The following is a 24,306-nucleotide window of genomic DNA, read 5'->3' on the forward strand; positions in this document are numbered from 1 at the left end:
TTTAACTCATCGATATAAATAAAATAAATTTTCTTAATATTTTTTTTTATTTTCTCAATATTTTTAACATACTTAGATGCTTATATTTATAGTGTGACACTCTAAACGGCATATAAACCTAAAATTCTGACCACCCTTTGATGACCCTTCATTAAAATGAGTTCTAAAAATGTGAAAATAATGCAAAAGAGGAAAAAAAAAATGACTATTATAATCATTAGAGATGATGATTTGGTTGTCAATTACTAAAAAAACACAAATTTTCTTCGAGCTTTTATAGCCTTGGAAAGCAAATAAATTTTGAGATAAATAAATAAAATTAAATATTTCAATTTGATTTATTTAGTGCATAATATATATATATATATAGTTCAATTTTGGAGATTGTTTTTATAAAGATTTGACTAATCAAACATATGACACGTTGTTTGGGTATATGCAAGTATATAAAAAAACACAAAACACGAGACCCTTATGATTTGATGAGTTTGTTTACCATTGTTTATTAACGTGGGTAATTCAATAGAATACGTATTACATCATCTTTCATCAAAATTCGATGACTTAGTCATTATGAAGATGCGTGTCATGAATGTTATCAATTGACAATGCATTATATTTAAGCAACTATTTTGCATATGTTATTAATCATGAAAAGTTACCAAGCTAGTGTGTAGATCAATGATCACTTTATGAGTGGCATATGAGTCAAATTTTAAAGTAGTTATTTATCCTCGTTAATGTTGACAATTATTTAATTTAATATGCAAGGAGATTAACATTTCAATGCAAATACCATGATATATTTTACGAGACTGATATATTTCCTTCACTAATCTTAAGGTTAATGATCAAGTTTAAATATTCTATAAAATCTAAAAAATTTAAAAATTAATATTTATCGTAAAAGATATAGGCATATTGATTTTTTATAGAAAAGGTTATACTCCCAAGTCAAATGTATTAAAATACAATTTAATTGGTAAATAGTAAAACTACAATTGAAGTATGAACGTGAACCATAGGTAAAATTGTTTAATGGTGAAGTAGATTTAGAATGATATTATATTTAATTTTATTTGTTTTTTTATGAATTTATTTTATATAGGTGAAATTAACTATTACTTATTTTATAAAAAATGTTTTTAAAGAATAATGATTAAATAATATATTTTCTAAAATAATTAAAAAAAAGAGAAACTATTTTTAAATCATACGATTATTTGTTTGCTCGATTTCAAAACATTTTAAATTTATTTTTAAAAGTAACATATATTTAAAATTTTTGAAAAATTATTTATAGGAAAAAGCATCCGTCAAAAAGTGTGTGTGTGTGTGTTTTTTTTTTTTTTTTAATCATAGAAGGAGTTTATATTTAAAAAAAATAAAGAAACATTTTGAATAACTTCGAGTAGAAAAAAAAAAAAAAAACCCTAAAAAGTGGGAAACAAAAGAAAGAAGGAAAGAGAGATAGAAGTGGAGGCCCTGGCGGGTGACTTACGCCACCATGGAGGTTATGGTCTTTCCTTCTTCAATTCTTCCCCATAACACCATTTTCTAATTTCACTCTTTTTTTTTGGTTCGTTCATCAAAACCCTAAATTCACCCTTTTCAATTTCATCAAACCCTACCCACCTGCATTCCCAAATCCATTGTTTGATCCATCCGCCCAAAAAAACCCCTAATCATTAGTTCCGAAGTTGCAGCTACCAATGGGAAGCAGCAGCGGCAGCGACGTGGAGGCGGGGTTTGCCAAACTCCAGGGAGAGGATTTTGAGTACTACATGCAGACGTATTCCATCATCCTTGGCCGCAATAGCAAGAAATCAACCGTAGATGTTGACCTTTCCAGCCTCGGCGGTGGCATGAACATCTCCCGCCACCACGCCCGCATCTTCTACGACTTCCAGCGACGTCGTTTTGCCCTCGAGGTCCTCGGCAAGAACGGATGCCTCGTGGAGGGGGTGCTCCACCTTCCTGGTAATCCTCCGGTGAAGCTTGATTCTCAGGATTTGCTCCAGATTGGGGACAAGGAATTCTATTTTCTATTGCCGGTGAGGAGCATTCTCGGGGGTACTGGCGCCAGCGTGCGCCACCACCACTCAGCAGCCTCGCTCCATTTGCCGCCTCCGCCTCCTGCTCCGATTCCGGGTCGGATTTCGGTGGCGAGTGGAATCGGGGGAAAGAAAGGGAGAGGGGGTAGGCTTTTGAGTGAATATTTTGATGATGACTATGACGATGAGGAGGGCAGCGGCAGTGGGAAGAAGATGAGGAGGGAGGGGCATGAGGTTTTTGGTGGAAAGGCTGGATTGTCTGGGCAATTGGGTCTGTAGTTCTTTTCCATTCTGTTGTATTTGATTTTCTTGCTCTTTTTTTCCCCTATTGTTTTTACTTTCTGTTTAACCAATTCTTGGAATAAGGAAATCTATACTATTTCCAATGGAGTTTTTAGGGAGAAGAGAGATTTATTGAATCTTCTTGTTGTTAACATGTGTTTTTAGGGATTTAAAATTTTGTGTTCATGGGAATTTTTAAATTTGGGGGAAGACTTCATTTGATTGCTGTCATAGATTACTGAAATATTATGGTACTTGAGATGTTTATGTGCTTGCTTTTTGAGCGTCTGATTATATTAGTGTTGAGTTTTGAGATTACTAGTGGTTTTGCCTTTTATTTATTTATTTGTTTTATTTTTATAAATATTAAATATAAAAACTAACGGTACTTTTGATACATTTCCCTTTTTTTGGATTTTAAAATCAGAAACTTTTATGAACGTAGAATTACAAAATATAGATTTACCTTGTATCTTTAAAATCTTTTTCAGAAATTTTAAGATTTGAGCTAGAAATTCTTTTTGATTCATCAATTTTTTCAAGTAGTTTCACCTCTAAAATTTCTTGTATTTTATAAAAAATTGGTACTATTTTCTTATTTTTAAAAGAGAGAACAGGAAATATATCCAAATGGACACCAAACAATGCTATTATTCTTCACATTAAGTGGATTTATGCTATTATTTGGGGGTTCATGATAATCCCTCTTTTAGGGGAGAAAGAGATTTATGGATTCTTCTAGTTGTTAACGTGTGTTTATAGTGGTTTTTTCTTCTTCTTTTTTTTTGTTTTTTTTCTTTCCTGTTGCTTGAATTTGTATGTTTATTGTGAATTTTTTTTGCTTTGGTAGAAAACTCCCATTCACTGGTATCGTGTATTACTTAAATGTGGCACTTGGGAAGCTATCTTTGTGCTTCTGGGATTTCTGATCATGTTTATGGTAGATTTTAAGATTAGTAGCATTTTTTTCCCTTTTTTTAAGGAAAAAACTTATGCTGTTGGTCTTGGCATTAAGAAAATTTATGTTATTGTTGATGAAGGTTTTAGCTCTCATGATTAGCCTCTTTTAGTAGTAAAAGAGACTTATGGAATCCATTGTTGTCAATGTGAGCCTTTAGGGCTGTTTCTATCATTGTTTTGTTTATGTATTCATGGTAATTTTTTGTTTTGTAAGAAAGACTTCTTTTGACTGCTATTGTATATTGCTGGAATATTATGGTCCTTCAGCTGTTATATTTTTTATTATTGGAGTATCTGATTATGTTAAATGTTGGATTGTGATATTATTTATATTTTGTATAGGAGTGTTTAGGTTTACTGTTGCTGTATTTTTATGGGCTGTTTGCCTTTGAATTAGCTCTAGGGTCTGTGCTTCTCAGTTTGATGTCATTAGGATCTGTAACTCATAGTTCTCCTTCTTTATCATTTTCCTTGAGCTTGTTGGAGGGAAGATGTTTTTTACTAAGTGAATAAAGTGAGTATAATATACAAATCATATAAAAGAATGGACATCAAAAGACACAGGATGTATACAACAGTCCTGCTTCCTCAGTGAAAACTCAACTAATCAACAAAATTGATTAAGGGTGTCGGACCTTCATTTGTGTACAACTTAGCCAGTTAGCCCACAATGAAAGATTACTAAGAAAAGTATTTTTCACTCTCTGGTTTGAATGCTTCTCATTTTCAAACAATCTTTGATTTCTTTTCTTTTGTATTGCCCAAAAAAAATAAAAAATAATGTACTATAGAGCAACTCACCATACCTTTTGAATTTTTCCCACAAAGGAGTCATGTCATTTAGAGAATCTCTTTGACAATGGAAGATGTCACCCAAGATATGCTAAACAGAGAAAACAACAATCGCCATAAAACTCCTGTCTTAGCACAGTGAAGGAGAACATAATCAATGGATTCTTACTCATTTTTACAAAGAAAATATCTATTTGCTAACAACTAACCTCTTCTTTAAAGCTGATCCAAAGTCAATACTTTTCCCTAGTTAGTCATCTCCCAAGCAGAAAAAACTAATTTTATACAGTATTTAGGAATTCCAAATTACTTCAATTGGAAAAGGAATTGATCTTCCCAACTCCAAGATAAGAGTATTGAGCTTTGACTGAGTATTATGCTTTTGTGCACCCTTTTGTCAGGCATTGTTAATATATATGACCTTTTTTCAAAAGAAAAAAAAAAGAGCTTTGATGGAAAACGTTCTGTTCTTTGACTCCCTTCAAATTAGCCTATCCTCTCTTTCCCTATTCATCTCCTTTCCTTGCAGTCTAGAAAAGAAATGTTTTACATTGTACAACTCCCATTTGTTCAAATGCCTAAGCATGGATTCAAGTAACCCTCTTCACTTGATTGGTCCCATAAATCTGCCATGCATGCCTCTTTTTATACAACTAAGGCATACAATGATGGGAAAGATACATATAAAAAGTGGATTTTTGGAAGGCTGGAATACAATTAAGTTTCAGCTCTTCAACAAGTGGATTTTTGGGACCTGGTGGAAAGTGAGAGAAGTTTGTCAGAGGAGGAAACATAATTAAAAAAGGAAGCAAAGGAAAATTATAAAAAGTGGGTGTCTTTGGAAGAAGTCCATTGGAGACAGTTTTCAAGGGAGTTATGGTTAAGGGAAGGGGACAGAAATACGGGATTTTTCCATCGCATGGCAAATGCCCATCGTAGAAATAACTCCATGGACAAAATTAAGATAAATGGGGTGTGGCTGTTAAAGGAGCAAGAAGTGAGGAAAGGGGTAGCTAACGCCTACCAACAGATGCTATCAGAAGACTCAGATTGGAAGGTCAATATTGGGAGGCTGCAGTAGATCAACTAAGCCGTCAAGAAGCTAAGAACCTGGAGATACCCTTTTATGAGGAAGAGGTTCATTCTACTTTGATGGATATGAACGGAGACAAATCCCTAAGCCCGGATGGCTTCACAGTGGCTTTTTGGCAAAACTGTTGGGATTTTGTTAAAAAGGAAGTCATGGAAATGTTTAAGGAGTTCCATAAACAAAGCTCTTTTCTCAAGAGCCTCAATACCACGTTTCTGGTTCTATTACCAAAGAAAGGAGGGGCTGAGGATCTTGGGGATTTTAGACCTATAAGCCTGGTGGGGGGGCTGTATAAATTGATGGCTAAGGTGCTACCTAATAGGCTCAAGAAAGTGATTGGAAAAGTGGTATCCTCTGATCAGAATGCTTTTGTGATAGGTAGATAGATTTTGGATGCCTCCCTAATAGCAAATGAGGTAATTGATTCATGGCAGAAAAGAAAAGAAAAAGGGCTTATATGTAAATTGGATATCAAAAAAGCTTATGACAGCATTAACTGGTAGTTTTTTATGAAGGTTATGCAAAAGATGGGGTTTGGGTCAAAGTGGTTGGGATGGATATGGAGATGCATCTCTACAGCTAGATTTTCAGTTTTGGTTAATGGGGTGCCTGCAGGTTTTTTTCGGAGTACCAAGGGGCTTCGTCAAGGAGACCCCCTATCTCCTTACCTCTTTGTTATGGGAGTGGAAGTGTTGAGTGCACTCATTAGGAGGGTTGTTGAAGGGGGCTTCCTTTCAGGATGCAGAACCTGGGGAAGAAGAAGACCGGATTTGAATATTTCCCACCTATTTTTTGCTGATGATACAATTATTTTCTGTGAGGTAAAGAAAGAGAACCTAACTCATTTGAACTGGACCCTTTTTTGGTTTGAAGCCACATCAGGATTAAGGATCAATTTGGCCAAAAGTGAAATCATCCCAGTTGGTGAGGTGGAAGAGGTTGATGTAATGGCCGTGGAGTTAGGGTGCAGGGTGGGTTCTTTGTCTTCTTCTTATTTGGGACTGCCCTTAGGGGCTACTAACAAGGCTCTCTCTGTGTGGGATGGGGTGGAAGAGAGAGTGAGGAGGAGACTTGCGCTTTGGAAACGTCAATATATTTCCAAAGGTAGGAGAATCACTCTCATAAAAAGTACGATGGCTAGCATGCCCATTTATCATATGTCTCTCTTTCGAATGCCCAAGGTAGTAGTAAGAAGGTTAGAAAAATTACAAAGAGATTTCCTTTGGGGAGGGGGAAACTTGGAGAGGAAAGCCCACTTAGTTAATTGGGAGGTGGTTTGTGCGGATAAGGAGAAGGGTGGGCTAGGCTTAAGGAATCTAGTTCTTTTGAATAGGGCCCTGCTTGGCAAATGCACATGGAGATTTGCTTGTGACAAGAAAAATCTTTGGAAACAGGTGATTTCGGCGAAATATGGGCAAGAGGGCCTTGGTTGGAGGACAAATAAGGCTAATGGGGCGTTTGGAGTAGGGGTTTGAAGGAAACAGATTGGTGCTGGGAAAATATAGTGTTCACAGTGGGAAATGGCAACAAAATCAGATTCTGGACTAACCATTGGTGCTGTCGTACAGTGCTGTCTCAAAGTTTCCCTCAATTATTTGCCATGGCTGCACATAGGAACGCTACGGTGGAGGAAGTTTGGGACCAGAATTTAGGTCAGGGAGGATGGAATCTAAGATTCCTTAGAGATTTTAATGATTGGGAATTGAATTTGGTAGGTAATTTGCTCCATGTCTTGAGGGGTTATAGGCTAATTTTGGAGGATGACTTAGTCTCTTGGAAGGGTGGAAGAAACGGGCAGTTTGGAGTTAAGGAAGCGTACAGCTTGCTGGTTAACCCCATTAACACCGCCTTCCCGAAGAAGTGCATATGGGTGGATAGAGTTCCAACCAAAGTCGCTTTTTTTGCTTGGGAGGCTACGTGGGGGAAGGTGCTTACTTTAGATAGGCTCCAGAAAAGAGGGTGGCAGCTCCTTAATCGTTGCTTCTTGTGTGGCTGTGAAGAAGAAACTGTAAATCATATTCTTATACACTGTATAGTCGTCTGAGTTCTTTGGGAAATAGTCCTAGTTTTGTTTGGTGTTCAGCGGGTCTTTTCAGAAACTGTAAAAGAGGTCTTAATTAGCTGGAGGGACTCTTTTGTGGGGAAAAAAAGGAAAAAGTGTTGGAAGTCCATACCATTGTGCATTTTTTGGATGGTTTGGAAGGAGAGAAATAGACTAGCCTTTAGGAGGGGTTCTTTAGCAATTCAAAAACTCAAAAATTCTTTTGTTTGTAATTTGTGGAGTTGGGCTAGTTTGTATATTGGAGAGGAGTCGCGTTCTCTTATAGGTTTTTTGGAGTGGTTAGCATCCACTTAAGGGCTGGTGAGGTTTTTTGGTTTTTTCTTTTCTTGTTTTTGAGGCTCTAGCTACCCTGTATACCCCCTGTATGCTTTGTGGCTGTTTGCCCTTTGTTAATATATCCCTTGCTTATTTATATAAAAAAAAGATACATATAAAGGCTCATCTTCACACCACTTCACTCCCTATAACTCTATCCTCCTTCCTCTATAACTCTATCCTCTCCCCATTACTCACATAAAAGGAGACTCTACAATTAAAAATATCTCAATCCTTCCAGAAGGCTTTCCATAACCCGACCCCATATTCATCTCACTTGTCAAGAACATCACTTGCTTCCTCCTTATATTTTCCACCTATGACTTTTTTTTTTTAATAAGTAAATGAGATTTATATTAAAAAAGCCAAAAAGGGCAAACCAAAGTACACACAATGTATACAGCGGCAACCAAAAAGCGCCAAAAAAGGAGCAAAAAACAAAAAAATACTCCCTCCCTCAAACCGACTCTAACCAATCAATGAAATCTACTATGGACATCAATTTTCACCTATAAACAATTTGGTCCAAGTTAACAAGTTACACAAAAACAAGTATTTCAGCCTTTGGATTGAGAGTTTCACATTCTCAAAAGATCTTCTATTTCTCTCTTTCCAAATAGTCCAGAAAAAGCACAAAGGAGCTGCCCTCCAAACCTTTTTTCGCTTTCTTCCAACAAAGGAACTATGCCAACCTAGCAGAGTCTCTCTAACTATGGATTGCATCACCCAAAAAACTCTAAAGAGAGAAAATAATAGATCCCACAACACCCTTGCCTTGTCACAATGCACAAGGATGTGGTTGGTAGACTCCTCATGAGAAAGACATAGGAAACAACGGTTGGGCAAAGACCACCCCCTCCTTTGAAGTTGGTCAAGAGTTAAAGCTTTTCCCCAAGTCGCCTCCCAAGCAAAAAAGCACACCTTAGGAGGAATCCACGCATTCCACGCAACACTAGATGGGAATATGGCACTACCCTTCCTGTCTCTAGGCTAGCATGAAGAGATTTAACAGAGAATGTTCCACTCTTTGTATCAACCCAACACACTTTATCCTCTATACCCTGGACTACCACATTATCTTGAAGTCTTGCCAAAAAGCGTTCCACCTATTACTTGCTTATGGAGAACTTCCTTTTCAAATGCATGTCACCAACTCCGCTCATAAAGAAGGGCCTTGTTAAGTGAGGAGAGACATCTAACAACCAAACCCCCTTTCCTCTTGTCTATGCTGACAATCATTATGTTGTTTTTGTTACATAATGATTCTATAATCAAGGCTATGTTATGTTTTTGCTAGTTGTCTTTTATCCTAGTGTATGATCACTAGGTGTTTAAAATTTCGATGCAAATCAAGACTGAGCTGGCCCAAATGGAAGTAAAGCTTGAGTGTTTGTATGCTAGCCTGGTCTCACATTAAAACTCTGTATAGTTCTGTGTTATCTTTTTATGCCAAGCACGTGGTTGCCCTAGTTAAGTAGCCTATGGTTATATTTTTTTTTTTTTTGTGGAGGAGCTTAAAGAATGTTTCTGGCAGATGACTGGCTATGTCCTAGCAGGAGAGAAGTTATGCGAGAATGAGTTCTCATTGTTGATTCCAAAAGATCTTGGATACAAGTTTGTAACTTTGTATTCCTACATAGCATGGAGCAGGTCATTTTGATAAGATCTCTGATTTGGATTTTTCAGAATTAAGTTAGCTTGTACACTTGAGGTAGTTTTCCTTTTGTAAATTTCTTGTGTATATGGGGCTTGATATTTTCTTTATTAATAGAAAGATCTAAGCCTCAAACTTAAGGGTATGATAATCCAGTTGTCTGATTAAGTTATAAAATACAAAGCCTTCTATTTAATGGCAGAATGGGGTTTTGCCCAATGATGCATCTCCTGAGGACTGCTTACCTAAACTTCACCCCCCAAAAAAACACCGTAATTTGTGAGTTTATTAGCTATGATTAGATTTATCACTTTGATCAACTTCATCTTTGAATAGAGGAGCATTTTGTTGTACCCAGCCACTGGTGGTGGGGTTATCAGAAAATTTGTCTCCCTTTGCTGACCAAAGAAAAAGTTAGGTCGACTCCCATGGGCATCAAAACCCTGGATTACCTGATTGTGTGCATCTGGGTTTTACTGTAAGTCCTTGTGCCTGATTGGGGTTGAGACCTTTGGGTTTCCCTCGTCCCAAAAAAATGTTGTTGTGAAACTTGCTTCTTCTGCTGCACATTAGAGCATGTAGGGATTTTTGGCAACTCTCCAGTCATTATTTCTGGAGCAAGAGTTGACAAGTTCGTGTACAGTGATGTTTCTTCTTTGTCTCTTGGTGTACTTTGTATACAACATATGTACTTGGTTGCGAGTTTTGTTAAGCGCTACTAATATTATCTTTGCTTGCCTCTAAAAAAAATAGTGATATTCAACAACTGGTGGGCATCTTTTTCCTTGGTTACATTAACACACTTGCATGGAACAAGAGGCCTGTTTATGGAGTTAATAGAACATAAAAACAGATAGAAAACTACAAGAGCTCCTTCTTACCAATATGATGGTGTATCAGGAACCTGGTTCTACTCCTAAAAATCTATGAACTTCTCAAATAAAATGTTCCTATCATATTAAGTAAAAGACTCCTAAAAATTCCTAATAATATAAATTGCCATGACATTAGTTTTGTGAAATGAGTTTTGTGCATGTAGGGTCATTTTTGATTGGGGATGGTTGTCTCATTGTTCCCATCTCCTGCATTTTTCCTCTCAGTTGAATGGTAATTAGTTTGTAGCAGCTCCATTCTAGATTTGTTTTCCCTCCTCATTTCACATGATATGGAAAACAAAATGAAACGCTCTCAATGAGTGTTCAAACCCACAACCATTTCTTTATTTCCATTTGAGTTATCCTTCTTTGCATGCCTGCCCGTATTTTGTTTAAATACAAGAAAATGCATGCGGACATTGAGGAGGTTCATGATAATTTGCTTTCCATGTTGTACATATCCAGTTTTGGTGGACAAGAAGGCAGAAGCAAGATCCAGAGTAGACAGAGATGCAGATAATCATCAACTTTTACAGTTGGAAGAGAAGGATGTGGTGTCATCTGTGGCTACAGTGCTTTCTGATCTTTGTGGCCCTGGGGAATGGATGCCTATGGAGAAACTCCATGCCGAGGTTAGTTCAATAGTCTGTTTTTCTGTTGATGCTTTTGCTGATTTGAATTGAAATATCCTTGTTTCATGGGCATATAAGCCCAAGCTACTAAAATAACCCTTTTTTTTTTTTATAGGAAACCTTGCATGAATATATTGATAAGATAAAATAGTACATAAGGAGGATGAGAAGTCCTCCCACCAGAATTAAAACTAAACAACACAAGAAAATAACATGACACTACACCGTCTCATTGAGCATTATTCTCTAAATGTCCAGCAGCAATCAACAGTTGGTTTAGGGTCATCTAAGTCATATAATTGGTCAAAAGGAAATGAAAGGCTGGCATTTCACCTCACTACCCATGAGTTCTACTTAAATTATTCTTAAGGATATTTGACCATTTGGCAGCAGTGGGTAGTTGAAATTTGAATTTATCAAAGGTTTCGATAAGATTGCAGAAATCAGATTTGCTTTGCGACCATGGAAGGTCATCTGGGGTCTCTATGTCTTTCTAGGCCTTTAGGGTGATGTTTTTGTATGGGGTTGTGATTTGTTGTTTCTCTTTTCCTTTTTTGGTTGCCTTTTGGCATCATTTGCATACTCTGTGTATACTTTGTGTGCCTTTTCCAAGCATTTTTAATATATATACTTAGTTTACCTATAAAATAAAAAGGATATTTAGCCATTTGACTATTAAAAAAATGTCAAAATTGCCCCGTTTATCTTCTTCGACCATTTCACCTTTGCTTTTTGTAATTTTTTTTTTCTCCTTTCTTTTCTTCTATTTTGTATTATTACTATTCACTTTTTAAATATATTTTTAATATTAAAAATTAGTATAAATATTATTTGTATGTTTTTAATAATAAATAATTATTTGCAATAATAATAATATAAATATGCAATACATAGTAATATAAATATTATTCATATATTTTTAATAATAAGTAATTATTTGTAATAATACATCAAATAATAAAAGTAATATTAAATAAAAATAATAAATAATATTAAAATATTAATATATAATACATACCACATAAATGTGCTAAGAAAAGTTCAAAATAATAGTAACATTAATTTTAAAATAGTAGTGTTAATATAAATAATAGTAATAATAATGAAATAAAAAGAGTAAGATAAAAAGATAACTAATAATAAAGAAAAGGAAAAAATAATGAAAAAGACAAATGAACGGTATTTTTGTCTTTTTACTCCTCAGGGACTTTCTACCAATTTAAAAAATTTAGTATCCTTTACCCTAATTACATCACTTTCCACACCTTGAAACACAATTCTCCCTATTAATTTATGCTTCTTCTAAACAAAGTAAAGTGGCTTTCTTTGATCATTTTGGAATGAAGGTGAAATGGATTTTCATTTATCTGCGTGTCAATGTATGACTCCAGAAATACATGCTTTCCCTCCCTCCCTGCCTACCCATTGTATTCTTGTGACTGAAATTGTGCACTCAACTTCAATTTGAGACACGGCATCAATCCTTTTTGATCCTTTTCAAGATCCCTTATGCACTCACTGGCAAATCCATCAAGTAACTCCTGGCAAATTTGGGTTTCAACTGCCTGACTGACTTCTTTTATGTTACCTAGGTTAATAGTTTGTACACTACCTTTGACCATCTGAAAGCAAGTAGCATATTGCCTAATTCAAAATCTCCTTGAGTACTTTAGGCATGTGACAATGTGATAACCCTGCCTGATTGCAAGGTGGATGAATCACAGGGATAGGTTTTACCACTGAGTCACTGATTGTGGACTCCATTTTCCTTAAAAAACAGTTTCTCATGAGACTATGAAGCTTGATTTTGCTTCGTACCTTTTCATCAAGCTACATATTGTGGTTAAATTGGATTGTTATGCTCTGTATCCCCTTTTCATCATTATTCTCCCGATTAATGGGAGGAAACACCACAAACAATTGTTAACAAAATGAAAATGAAGCAAGCCTATTTTATTTTCTTAGAATTTCTGCAACTGTTTCAACTTTTCATGTTTTACTGCCATCCATGATGGTGGCCCCGTTTCTGTTATACAGGTCCTGGAGATGTATATGTATCTTCAAATGTAATGGAGAAACAGAACCTAATCATTTCATTTTCATTGCATGGGATGCCCAAATGCTTTGATTAAATATTTCTGTTCCCACTTAATACCCAGTTTGAGAGAGCCTTCAGTGCAGTTTCATTTTGTCCCGTGTCTGATTTTCTTTGTTCTTAGTGTCTGGTACTCTTGGTGTTGAGCATTCTATACATTGTCTTCTTGCAGCTGGTGGAGCAGTACAGCAGTGTCTGGCATCACAGCCGAGTAAGAAAATATCTCACTTCTGAGGAATGGTCTAGTCCGGAATCCAAAGGGAAACCATGGTTTGGCTTGCTTATGCTGTTGAGAAAATACCCAGAACACTTTGTCATCAACACTAGATCCAAGGGCCGGATAACCCTGGAGTTTGTGTCTCTTGTGTCTCTGCTTTCATAAAATTGGGAAAACATCAGGGAGTCCCACCCAGCACTTGGAGCAATGCTGTTAAGCCGTGTTTAAGTGTGTTGCAGTGAGCAATGGAGGGTGTGAAGGGAGACCTTGGTTCAAGGCATGTACATGATAAGCAAGCATGGATACTAACTATGTATTGTCATTTGTGACTCTCTGTTTATTAGACATAGAGGTGTCTTTTCTTTAATTTTTAAATTGTGGTTTTCACATGTTTTCACTACTTGAGATGGTGGTAGTATCAATATATGCCCAAAAGGTTTGTAACTGCCAAATCTAATAAGGAGAGGTTTCTAACTGCCGTTTAACACGGTCAGCCTCAGCTGCATTAAGGCTTCATCAGATGATGCAAGCCTGCAAAGCATCTCCTCTCTATTGCTCTGAATCTTACGCATTGAGATCTTATATCTGGAAAAAGTGCAATTGGATCTTAATACAATAGTAATAATGGACCTTTCAATTTTATAGAACTCGTGTCCACTGTGATCCAACCGTTGCTGATGTTGATGTTTTAGAATCACACCAACCAACCTAACTCATCCACGGCCCCCATCTAAGTCAGCTGGCATTTCTACAATTGACATTGCAATTTTTGTAGGCCGTCCAAACAACTGCTAAACTTGTTGCAAACTTGAGAAAATTGAAATAAATCGAAAGGTCTTGGATTTTGTTCTTTTCACAGCAGACACTCCAGTTAGTGTTGAATAAGGGTAATATTTAAGGGCCAGCTCTGAGGAAGTGACTCCAGTTATTTGTCTCATCATGGGCACCTGGGAAAAATTGGTGATGGGTATTATCAGGTTGGAGTTGGTAAAAGTGTAGAAAAAAGAATAGGCTCATCACCACGGTCGGCTCTATCACCTGCCCAAAAAAATTGTCTTTGTGTGAAGATGTAGACCTTGCCAGCATGGTTCAATATGACATTATTGCCCAAAATGTACATGGTGAAGTCCCAAAAGGAGGGGTGGTGTTTTTAGTATATTCTATGGAACAAAGAACAAAAGAAGCCAATATTTCCTCACGATCTTTTTCTGAGTCTCCAATGGACCTTTGATTATATAAAATATGGGACTTGGGGGGGCTGCAAATTTCTCAACTGGATAGAGAATTACAGAGATAACGAAACATAAAAACCCAAAACAAAACCCCCATTGACTGCATAAAAATCAGCTTATTTGAAAACAATGCCATTCAACTGAAAGAACACCCAAAAAAAAGTACACGAGAAGCATAATTTTTCTCCTCCTTTTCCTTTCTATTGATGAGGAATTTCCTTCTATTGATGAGGAACAGAGCATACCCTCAAGATTCTTCTTTATTTAGACTGCCAAGTGCCCTCTGCCCATAAAGTTTTTGTTCCCGAGCTTTCTTTGCAGCAAGGGCTTCCTCATCAAGGACTTGGATGGGGGACCACTCTGGCAGTTTCAGCCAATCCTCACTCTTCTGTGATATGGACTCACTGAAGTTCTTCCAAACAGGTTTTAGTTTAAGAATGGCAAAATCCACTGATGTTCCCGCAACAGCAAACATGACTGAGTATCGGACGGCACCTGCTCGACCACCTGAAATGCCAGAGAAAGAAACAGTCAACCACTGGTGGGAGCTCTGTTGAGGTTTGGGTAGTAGTCATCAAATAGAGCTGAACAGTGAAAAAATAACAATCACAGCCATCGATTTTTACAAGCAGCAAGATTAGACAAATACATGCACACCACCATTCACTAAAACAATCATTCCAAAACTTGTAAAATTGAATGAAAATAATTTGATTTGTCATCCACCGTAGCTCAGTTAGCACCTAAGCTTCCTTCATGGTTTAGGAAATCTTGGGTTCCATTCATGCCAGGCTTTTCACTTAAAAGGGAAACAATCAGGCATACATGTAAGAAAAAGTCAAACAACTGATTCAACCATTTTGTAAATGATTTCTCCTTTCAAAGAACTAACTACTGACAAACAAAGAAGTCCTCATGCTGTGAATGAAAACAATAAACCTCATAATAGACAAAATCTACATAGACCCTTATGTAAAGACATAAAATAACCAAGTCATATGGGCAGTCTCCCACAGTGGAATTGATTCAATAGATTGCAGTGAGAAATCAATGCAAGTGACAAACACCAGCTCGTTGAATAAAACATTCTTTTGGATGATTGAATAAAAACACAAGGAGTCTGGCTAGCTAAAAGGCAAATAGGTTTGTTATCATGGTGTTCAAAATTTAGCTACTTGGTATGACCTTTGACATGGTTCAAGCCTTTTAGCAAATTTATAAATTTGTAGTGCAAACTACAGTTAAATCAGAGCAGATGTATCGAAGAACTGGATTGTCTGATATGTGATCTCGAACTTCAGAGAAGCTTAGTCTTCCCATCTTGGTTCTAATAAAGAAAAATCATTTCAAATATATATTGAAAGAAACAGAGAGAGATCCATGGAAATTGACCTTGAAGGCACCCTAGAATAGCACCACTACCAAAGCCACCAACTGCAGAACTTATTAGATCATCAGGACCTGTACCTCGATTTCGTCGTACAAATTCACGTGCTCCTGTCAAAGCAATGAAAAAAATGTGTTACAATCAAAAACTCATTGGTTCACAAGATATATGTTATGACAAACACATGATGTTGGGCGGAAGCAAAAAGGAGGAAGAAAAAAGATCACACAGATTTTCTGTGGTTCCCTCCAATTTCAAGTCCATACACAGATAACAGATTTCAATATACAAGGAGGTGTTGTGTGCAACTTCAATCGAACTTCTCACTTGAGGAATAAGGAGGTGTTGCTGTTGTAAGAGCCGTTTGATGGTGGATTAGTCTCCAATTAGGAAGATTGTTAAGTTGTGTGGAGCCTAATTTTTATTTAAAGGGTATTTTAGGTATTCTACACATGTATTAGTTTGCCCTAATTTTCTCATTATATAAGGAATTACTAGGGTGACCCTTTTTTAAGGTGAGGATGTGTGAAAACAAAAGAGTGTTATTAGGTTTGAGATTACCTTGTATTTTTCTTTTTGATCATAGTGGAAATTCTATAAAGACAAAATGGATGTATCTCACATTGAGAGCGAACCGCTATAAATCTTGTGTGTGTTCTATCTATTTTTTTTTCTTGTGTGTTATTGCTAACATAAATAGGGATTTTCTCCTCACAAAACCAAGTGTAATACATGTAAAGTAGGCATGGTAAAGAAGTGGGTGCAGCTGAGCACAAAGGAAGTGTACAAAGCACACCACAAACAAAAGAAAAGAAAAGAAAAGAAAAGAAGGCATACAAATGGCCCAATCCAGCCTAGTTGCTGCCCAAGTTGTCAATGAAGCCTAAATAGAAAATAGTGATGTTCCCCCGCCTGTCCCCTAAATCAAACAAACAGATTTTTGAGGAGGTAATCTTTTGGGGCTAATTCCAAAAGCCCTAAACCTTCAAAGGTCCATTCTATTACACTTTTTTCAAATATAATAAAACACACATGAAGGCACCATCCTGAAAATCCTCTTATGTTTCATGTCTTCAAAGATACCATACCAATCCAACAAAGCTTTTTACTTGAACGAGAAAAGACCTAGTTGACTTCAGAAAATATATGTGTGTGTGTGAAAGACAACAATTTATAGCCTACCTATAACTAATAATGGACGAGGACATGATTTGACTCCTCTTGTTTTCCCAAACAACATCCATTAGCAAGAGACAATCCCAGAGACATTAGTTGATCAACCATAAAGATTTTCCTTGCAAACACCTACCAAACCGAAAAATCCAACCTTGAAGAAAGCCTTTGTAGTCCAAACCTCCTTCAATTGGAACAAAGAGGAAGCAACTAAGCTTAAAGATTCTCAAAAAGACTTTATAGAGAATGAACCCTTTTAAAGACTATATACATCGATCTATCCTCAAAATCATGGTGAATGCTAACAAGATGGATAAAATGCAAGAACGACTCCATTATATCCAATTCCCAATCCTAGGAACTCCTAAATCTCTTAAATCTCCTAGTTCAAATTATCTTAAGTCCTCTCTTCTTCCCATAAGTCCACCACTCAATTATCTTTATGAACTATTAGCCTAAGTTAGGGAAATAAGCACTCAAGCGAGCTTCCCCACATTGCACATTATACCAAAACTTCATTCTATAACTCTTATCTCAAAACAATATTCATCCTAGAATATAATTCTTCCCATAAGTTTGCCAATTGATCATCTTTATGAATTGCTAATATGAATAAGTCAGGGAAACAATCTTTCAAAGGCACTTACTCAAGCCATTCATCATATCAAAACTTGGTCCTATGGTCATGCTCCATAACAATACTTGTCCTCGAATAGAAATCATCCACTCCCAGCTAGCTCCTCCTCCTCCTACATAACAAGTTGCCTATAACCAAAATGCCTTTAGAGAGTTTGAATATAACTTTTGGGAATTTTATTTTAATTATTGAGCATTTCTTGTTATTCTTTATCTATATCTAGTTCTTTTTCTATTTTATCATCTTCAAGAACTTTTTTCTTCTTCAGTTTTGTTTTTGATGAGCATAAGAACCTTTGTTAACACTCATCAAGACATATCCTCTTTATTTTATACAAATCTCATCCTTTCTTTACAAGATAATCTGTCTTAAGGCTTCAAAGTTCACCTACTCAACCAAACACCTATTAAGGCATAATTTCTAGCATGCACTTTAGTATCTAAAATTGGAATTTGGTTTGCACATGATACATAAAACACATGAGTTGCTCTATATACTAAAACTAAACATTTGTCCCTATCACAAAGCCTAGAATGGGTATCACTTATTACTCCACTCCTTCCAAAAGCCCTTGTCAAGCTGCAACAAAGATTTGGTCCATATACTGTAGACACCTAGAGTCCGTGCTGCTCTACAACACATTTTTTATTTTATTTTATATATTTATAGATGATCCGGTAGACACTTCAATATTTTTTTTTCTTTTGATCAGAAACGAAGAAAAATATATTAATAGAGGAAAAGATACAGGAGAAAGAAGAGATACAAGAGAAAGAGAAGAAACCAAGAGAAGGATGAGAGGTCCTTCCCACAAAACAAAAACTGAACAAAAGAGAAAACACCCAACTAAAGAAAACTAAAAACACAGAAAAAACCCAACACTCTCAAACTTTTGAAATGCAAACCGCAGTCCAGTTGAGTTGTAAAACACTTAGAGGAACTCCTTTAAAAGCTGCAGTACAAGAGGCCCAAAGAGAGGAAAAGAACAGAATCAAGTCCCATAACATCTCTTCCGTTCTCCCCTTATCCTCAAAGATCCTATTGTTTTTCTCTTGCCATACAGTCCATAACAAAGTAAGGCAAGCGATTTGCCAAAGTGTCTTGCCTCTTAATGAGTTCCTCAAACCTTTAAAAGCAATGACCAACATGTCCTCAATACTCCTTGGAGGAACCTAAGCCAACTCTGTTAGATTGAACAACTTGTGTCATGGTCCAATGGTAACAGGGCAATGAAGAAAAAGATGGTTTATCGATTCTCCATTTCCTTTGCAAAGAATGCACCATTGAGGACAGAGGGATTTGTAGGGTCTTCTCAATTGCAACTTGTCATTGGTGTTTACCTTCCCATGTGCTACTAACCAAGCAAGGGCCTTAACCTTTGAGGGGGCTTTTGACCTCCACAAGAACTTGGCCGGAAGGAACAAGATAGGATTTGAGACTTTGGACAAGGCCAAGAAAAAAGATTTCACTGAAAACAGGTCTGATGATGACAAAGACCACGCTCTTGAATCTGCCAAAAAAGGAGAGAAAAACACTGAACTAAGGGAAGACATTAAACTTTGAAGGAGATCAAATTCTGAATCAATGAGATTGCGGCAAAAATTAAAATTCCAAGACAGTAGAAAGGAATTGCCAAGGACATTTGAGACAGTGAGGTTTTTCACAGAAATAACTCTATAAAGACCAACAAATTGAGAGCACAAAGTTTGGTTACCCCACCAATGATCTTCCCAAAAATGAATTCTCTCCCCCTTCCCCACTACTAGGAGGACAAAAGGAGAAAAATCCTGGAAAACTTGAGCAATAGCCTTCCAAGGACATTTGTGTGACCATCTAACCACCATACTGGCGTTCCATCCATTAGGATATGTCCCATAAATACTTGCAATAACCTTATGCCAAAGACCACTCCTTTCTCTAGGGAACCTCCAAAGCCATTTCCCAAAGAGAGCAATGTTTCTCAGAGAAGTCTTCCCAAAACCCAAACCTCCCAACTTCTTTGGTCTACTAACAACATCCCATCTAATAAGATGATCTTTCTTCCCTTCCCCCGCCCCAGACCAAAGAAAATCCCTTTGCAACTTCTCAATCTTTGAAGCTATTGATGCTGGGATTTTGAAGAGGGAGAGGAAGTAGCTAGGGATGTGAGACAGACTTGATTGAATTAAAGTAATCCTCCCTCCCAGAGACAAAAATGCCTTTTTCCAACCATCCAACCTCCTCAAAATTCTCTCAACCACCGGATCCCAAAAGCCTATTGTCTTTGGGTTTCCTCCCAAAAGAAGGCTTAAATAAGACAAAGGCCACTCTGACACTTTGTAATAAAAAACCGAGGTCAAACTAGACAACAACTCCTGTCCAGTATTAATACTTGAAATGGTGCTTTTTTCTAGGTTGATTTTTAAACCTGATATTTGCCCAAAAACCAAAAGGATAATCTTTAGGTTTTGAAGATGTTCCAGAGAGGCTTTAGAGAAAAAGATGGCATCATCTGCAAACTGTAACAAAGACACTTTGGTCTTATCCCTCCCCACAAAGAAACCCTCAGTTAGCTCAGTTTCCTCTGCTCTGATCATCAACTTACTTAGAACATCTGCTACTAAAGTAAAAAGGAAATGAGAAAGGGGGTCTCCTTGTCTCAAACCTCTAAAGGCCTTAACCCAACCCTTTGCATTCCCATTAACTAGGATTGCAAAACTTGATGAAGACAAACATCCCCTTATCCAAGATCTCCATTTCGGACTGAACCCCTTCCTTTCTAGCACATGATCTAAAAAGCCCTAATCCACATGATCATAGGCCTTCTCAAAATCGATTTTGAAGACTACCCCTTCCTCCCTTGACCTTCTTTTCTCATCCACCACTTCATTGGTTATCAACACAGCATCCAAAATGTGTCTCCCTTCAACAAAGGCTCCTTGAGAGCCAGAGACTGTTTCATGGAGGACTTTGCGCAAACGCCCTGATAAGACCTTAGCAATTATCTTATATAAACTTGTAACCAAGCTAATAGGTCTATAATCTGAGATTTTAAAAGTTTGGCTTTTCTTAGGCACAAAAGCAATGAAGGTCGCATTTGTACTTTGATTTATTATCCCATTGGTGTGGAACTCAAGACACTTCAATATAAATGCATTGAAATCATCATAAAATAATTCCCACTTTATATCATCAAAACTAACAACTGCAACTGGCCTCGTGGCTTAGACCAAGTGGCAAGGGTTGGGGTGGGGATTGAGATAATTCCTTTTTTTTTTTTTTTTTTTTTTGATAAGTAATGAAGAATGGTAAGCATAACACACCCACCCACCGTGGGGCAGGGATTGAGATGATTCTAGGTTTAATTCCATACAAAAAACTATTTTTGATAAGTAATGAAAATAATAATAATAATAAAATAAATAAAAAGGAAAAACTAACCATAGTAACTTAAGAGTCATGGAACAGAGGGAATTTAATGCATCAACTGCCACATTTTTCACTATAGCTTGAGATTTGGTGATAGATGTTCAATCTCAGGTATCACAATTATATCACACAAATAAAAAATAAAATTACCAATTTCGGGACAGAACACTAGTCATAATCCATGTGTTTTGGTACTTGCAATTTACCTTGGTGGCCTAAATAGATTGCCAGTCAAGATCTATCTGTGTATATGGACAGATGCATAATCTAGCATGCCCCTTTGTAGAATAAAAAAAACAAAAAACAAACTCCATGTTCAAACAAACTAATAAAACAGTGGAAAAGAATCATATAGGATCACATGCAACAGATTCATAGTAAATTCCCTAAATGATGCATTTTTTGTTGATCAGGCATTGTTCTTTCCTTGGTAGCTTGGATGTTAGAAGCACGAGTGTTGCTTTCCAATTGGATGTTTTTCTTCATTAATTGCTATTACATCAATCTTCCTAATTAGTGTACCAATTGTATTTGCTTCTCCTAATGGCTAGTCAAATAACAAAAATATTGTCCAGGATGTTATCATGAACTGCACTAGTTTTTCTATTGGGGTTTCCTTCATTCTCTAATTTCAAATACTATGTTTTTATCAACCATCTACTTGTTTCCATTGATAAAAAGAAAAGATCCAAAAAGTTGACATAGAGAATTCCCATCCATCCTAATTCATCAAATGTGCAGTTTGCAATTGATTAATGACCAAAATCAATCCTTCTTTCACAAAAATGGTGTCCTCCATTGAAAACTAGAATAGGTGACCTAAGATTTGACCGGAAAGATTTATGATAGTGATTAACAACAAACACGGGCTATCGCCCACCCAAATCTTTAGTCCCATTTAACCTACACAATCATCATAACCTTCAAAATCTTATCATTGAAGTAGATGTGATTTCCAATATGATGCTTGGACTTGAACAAAAACTAATCAAAAGGGGTCCCAATTACAAAATTCCCAAGTAATCCAATCGGTTCATATCTTCAAATTTCCATCCCTAAGGTGTATGATGCTACTGTATTTGCCTTAAGAAAGTTGTGTAATATGAGTAGACACATTGCACAACATACTTGAAACCACGGGATTCAAACTTCACAAGAAGAGGATAGGAATTTACCGCAATAGCAACCAGTGACAATAGCAAAATTAGCAGCGTAAGTAGCAGAAATGTTAGCGAGTCCATGGACTTTTCGATATTTGGATACCAATCCAGTTCCTCCACCAACAATCCCTATTCCATGGGAACACAGATAATTAAGCTCCGCTTGGTCTCCGAGAAAATGAAGGAAAAGGAAAAAATAATAAAAAGAAAGAAATTAGACCGTAATATCCAAAGTTGTGCGGGAAACAAATCAACCTGCAAGAAGAGTGGGGATGAAGAAGCGCTCCTTCCAAAACTCAGATGAGGAAGACGAATCGGAAGAGGAAGAGGATTCTAGGTTTTTCTCATTTGACGCCATTGGCAGTCGCTGGAAGAAGTACTGAGTCCTAGAAATTTCACACTAACTGTTGTTTAGGAACGGCTCAAGGGTTTTTTTTTTTTTTTTAATAAAAAAATAAATTTTCCATATAAAAATATAATATTTCATACAAAAAGTATAAATTTATACCATACCTTTAAAAATATTTTAAAGTTGGGTAAAATTTATTTAATACATCAATTTTTTTTATAAATAATTTTTAAAATCATTAAGTTTTTTTTAAGATAAAATTTTAGGAATAGATCTTAAAAGTAAATTTAAATTATTTTAAATAATAAAATTAATTTTAGGAATTTAAATATAAAAATTAATTTTCTCTATGAACTTATATAGGATGTAATTTTTTTTAATATTCTTTGTATTTTTTTATTGTTTCTTAAAAAAATTTATATAGAAAAAAAGGTCTAAAAACGCCCAAAATATGTTCCATAAAACCATCCTTTTTAATTTATTTTTAAAATAAAGAATAAAAAAATATTTTTAAAAATAGTTGTCAAATAAGACGTTATATTTTCAAATCAGTGCAAAGAAAATTTATTTGATTGAAAGTTCTTTTAAAAAATAAGAACTTTTGTACCAAATATTTTATATAAACACTTAGTGGTTTGGTTTATAACTTAAAAGTAACTTAAAGTGATTTAATAATTTAATTTAAATCATTAAATGAATTAAGTATATTTGGTAAAAATAACTTATAATATGGCTCAAAGTAAAAAACAACTTCAAGTGATGAGTAAAACCACTTAATTTATTCTTAAATTCATATATTTATTTTATATTTTTAACCCCATTTTCCCTAAGCTATGTTTGGTTCCCGGAAAATTTGAGGGAAAATGCGAGGGAAAGAAAATACAAAGGAAAAGTAAAAGGAAAGAAAAAGTGAAGGAAAATAAAAAAAATAGATTAAAAGTTGATAAATTATTTTTTTTATTACTTCAAACTCATTTTATTTATTTTAACTCATCAATATAAAGATTAAATAATTTAAAAATACATAAGTTTTTAATTAGTTTTAATTATATTTGATTTTCTTTGATATTTTTCATAGGACAACCAAACATGAGAAAATCATTTTCCTTAGCATTTTTTTTCTTTCCTTTGTACTTTCCGGGAACCAAACATAGCCTAATTACTTTCATAATTTTCTTTGTTTTTCCAATACCTCTATTATTACACAACCTCTTTTGCCTTAATTATAATTTATGAGGATAAATATATCATTTTGATGATTTAAAATATATTTTAAGTCAATTTTATCAAAACAACTTCAATACTTAAAGTAAAAATTAAGTAATAAATTTTAAATTAACAACTTAAGTATAACGTAATTTAAAGTCAACTTATGTCATTAAGTAATAAGTATTAAGTTTTACTAAACACCCCTTAATATCTTATTAACTATTTCAAAAAGTAGAAATAGAAAAGGCTTAAATAAATACTATATGAATACAGAGATAATAAATATCTAATTTAAGAAATATTGATAAAAATAATTTTCTAAATTGTTGTATTTTTATTTTATTTTTTTCAAAATCCCAGTTTGTGAGTGGTTCCAAGTTGAAGTCCCGATGGTGACAAACATTTACATAAGAAAAGAAAATTATTTATGAAAGTATATTATTTGGTGAAATTTAATTTAATGTAACGCTACATTGTAAAGTTTATAATTATTGCATATAGATATAGAATGCTTTAAATTAGGCTTTTATTTTAACTATTGTCCCATGAAATATAAGTGTACTAAGAAGCTTTCCACCGGTACATTATTATCTCAGTTGAAATAGAAGCATATTGGCTTGCCCTCCCCTGTGCTAATTATTCCTCTGCCATTATGAACTTTACCACAACAATTGTCCTTGGATCAACTTATTTTCTCTATTTTTCATTCACCTTAGCACTCGC

The 24,306-nt window shown here is 35.4% G+C and overlaps 2 protein-coding genes across 2 annotated transcripts; one reads left to right on the forward strand and one right to left on the reverse strand.

The window, feature by feature from the left end:
* Positions 1-1,458: 1,458 nt before the first annotated feature.
* On the forward strand, positions 1,459-13,480 carry LOC117918555 (FHA domain-containing protein FHA2). The gene is made up of 3 exons (XM_034835290.1): positions 1,459-2,325; positions 10,550-10,716; positions 12,984-13,480. The coding sequence occupies exons 1-3, from the start codon at positions 1,713-1,715 to the stop codon at positions 13,191-13,193; spliced, it is 990 nt and encodes a 329-aa protein (XP_034691181.1). The 5' UTR covers positions 1,459-1,712; the 3' UTR covers positions 13,194-13,480.
* Positions 13,481-14,155: 675 nt separating this feature from the next.
* LOC117918556 lies at positions 14,156-22,418 on the reverse strand. The gene is made up of 4 exons (XM_034835293.1): positions 22,281-22,418; positions 22,041-22,154; positions 15,653-15,757; positions 14,156-14,767 (listed from the first exon to the last, which is right to left on the reverse strand). The coding sequence occupies exons 1-4, from the start codon at positions 22,381-22,383 to the stop codon at positions 14,508-14,510; spliced, it is 582 nt and encodes a 193-aa protein (XP_034691184.1). The 5' UTR covers positions 22,384-22,418; the 3' UTR covers positions 14,156-14,507.
* Between the last annotated feature and the right edge of the window lie 1,888 nt (positions 22,419-24,306).

This window comes from Vitis riparia, chromosome 7, assembly GCF_004353265.1.
Source record: "Vitis riparia cultivar Riparia Gloire de Montpellier isolate 1030 chromosome 7, EGFV_Vit.rip_1.0, whole genome shotgun sequence".
NCBI classification, from domain to species: domain Eukaryota; kingdom Viridiplantae; phylum Streptophyta; class Magnoliopsida; order Vitales; family Vitaceae; genus Vitis; species Vitis riparia.

Excerpts from the sequence above, each read along its gene's own strand:
- LOC117918555 (XM_034835290.1), top strand. The coding sequence starts at position 1,713 with ATGGGAAGCAGCAGCGGCAGCGACGTGGAGGCGGGGTTTGCCAAACTC. Across the intron at positions 2,326-10,549 it reads TGGATTGTCTGGGCAATTGG|TTTTGGTGGACAAGAAGGCA; the intron begins GTCTGTAGTTCT and ends GTACATATCCAG. Across the intron at positions 10,717-12,983 it reads TGGAGAAACTCCATGCCGAG|CTGGTGGAGCAGTACAGCAG; the intron begins GTTAGTTCAATA and ends GTCTTCTTGCAG.
- LOC117918556 (XM_034835293.1), bottom strand. The coding sequence starts at position 22,383 with ATGGCGTCAAATGAGAAAAACCTAGAATCCTCTTCCTCTTCCGATTCG. Across the intron at positions 22,155-22,280 it reads CATCCCCACTCTTCTTGCAG|GGATTGTTGGTGGAGGAACT; the intron begins GTTGATTTGTTT and ends CCCATGGAATAG. Across the intron at positions 14,768-15,652 it reads TATTCTAGGGTGCCTTCAAG|GTGGTCGAGCAGGTGCCGTC; the intron begins GTCAATTTCCAT and ends CTGGCATTTCAG.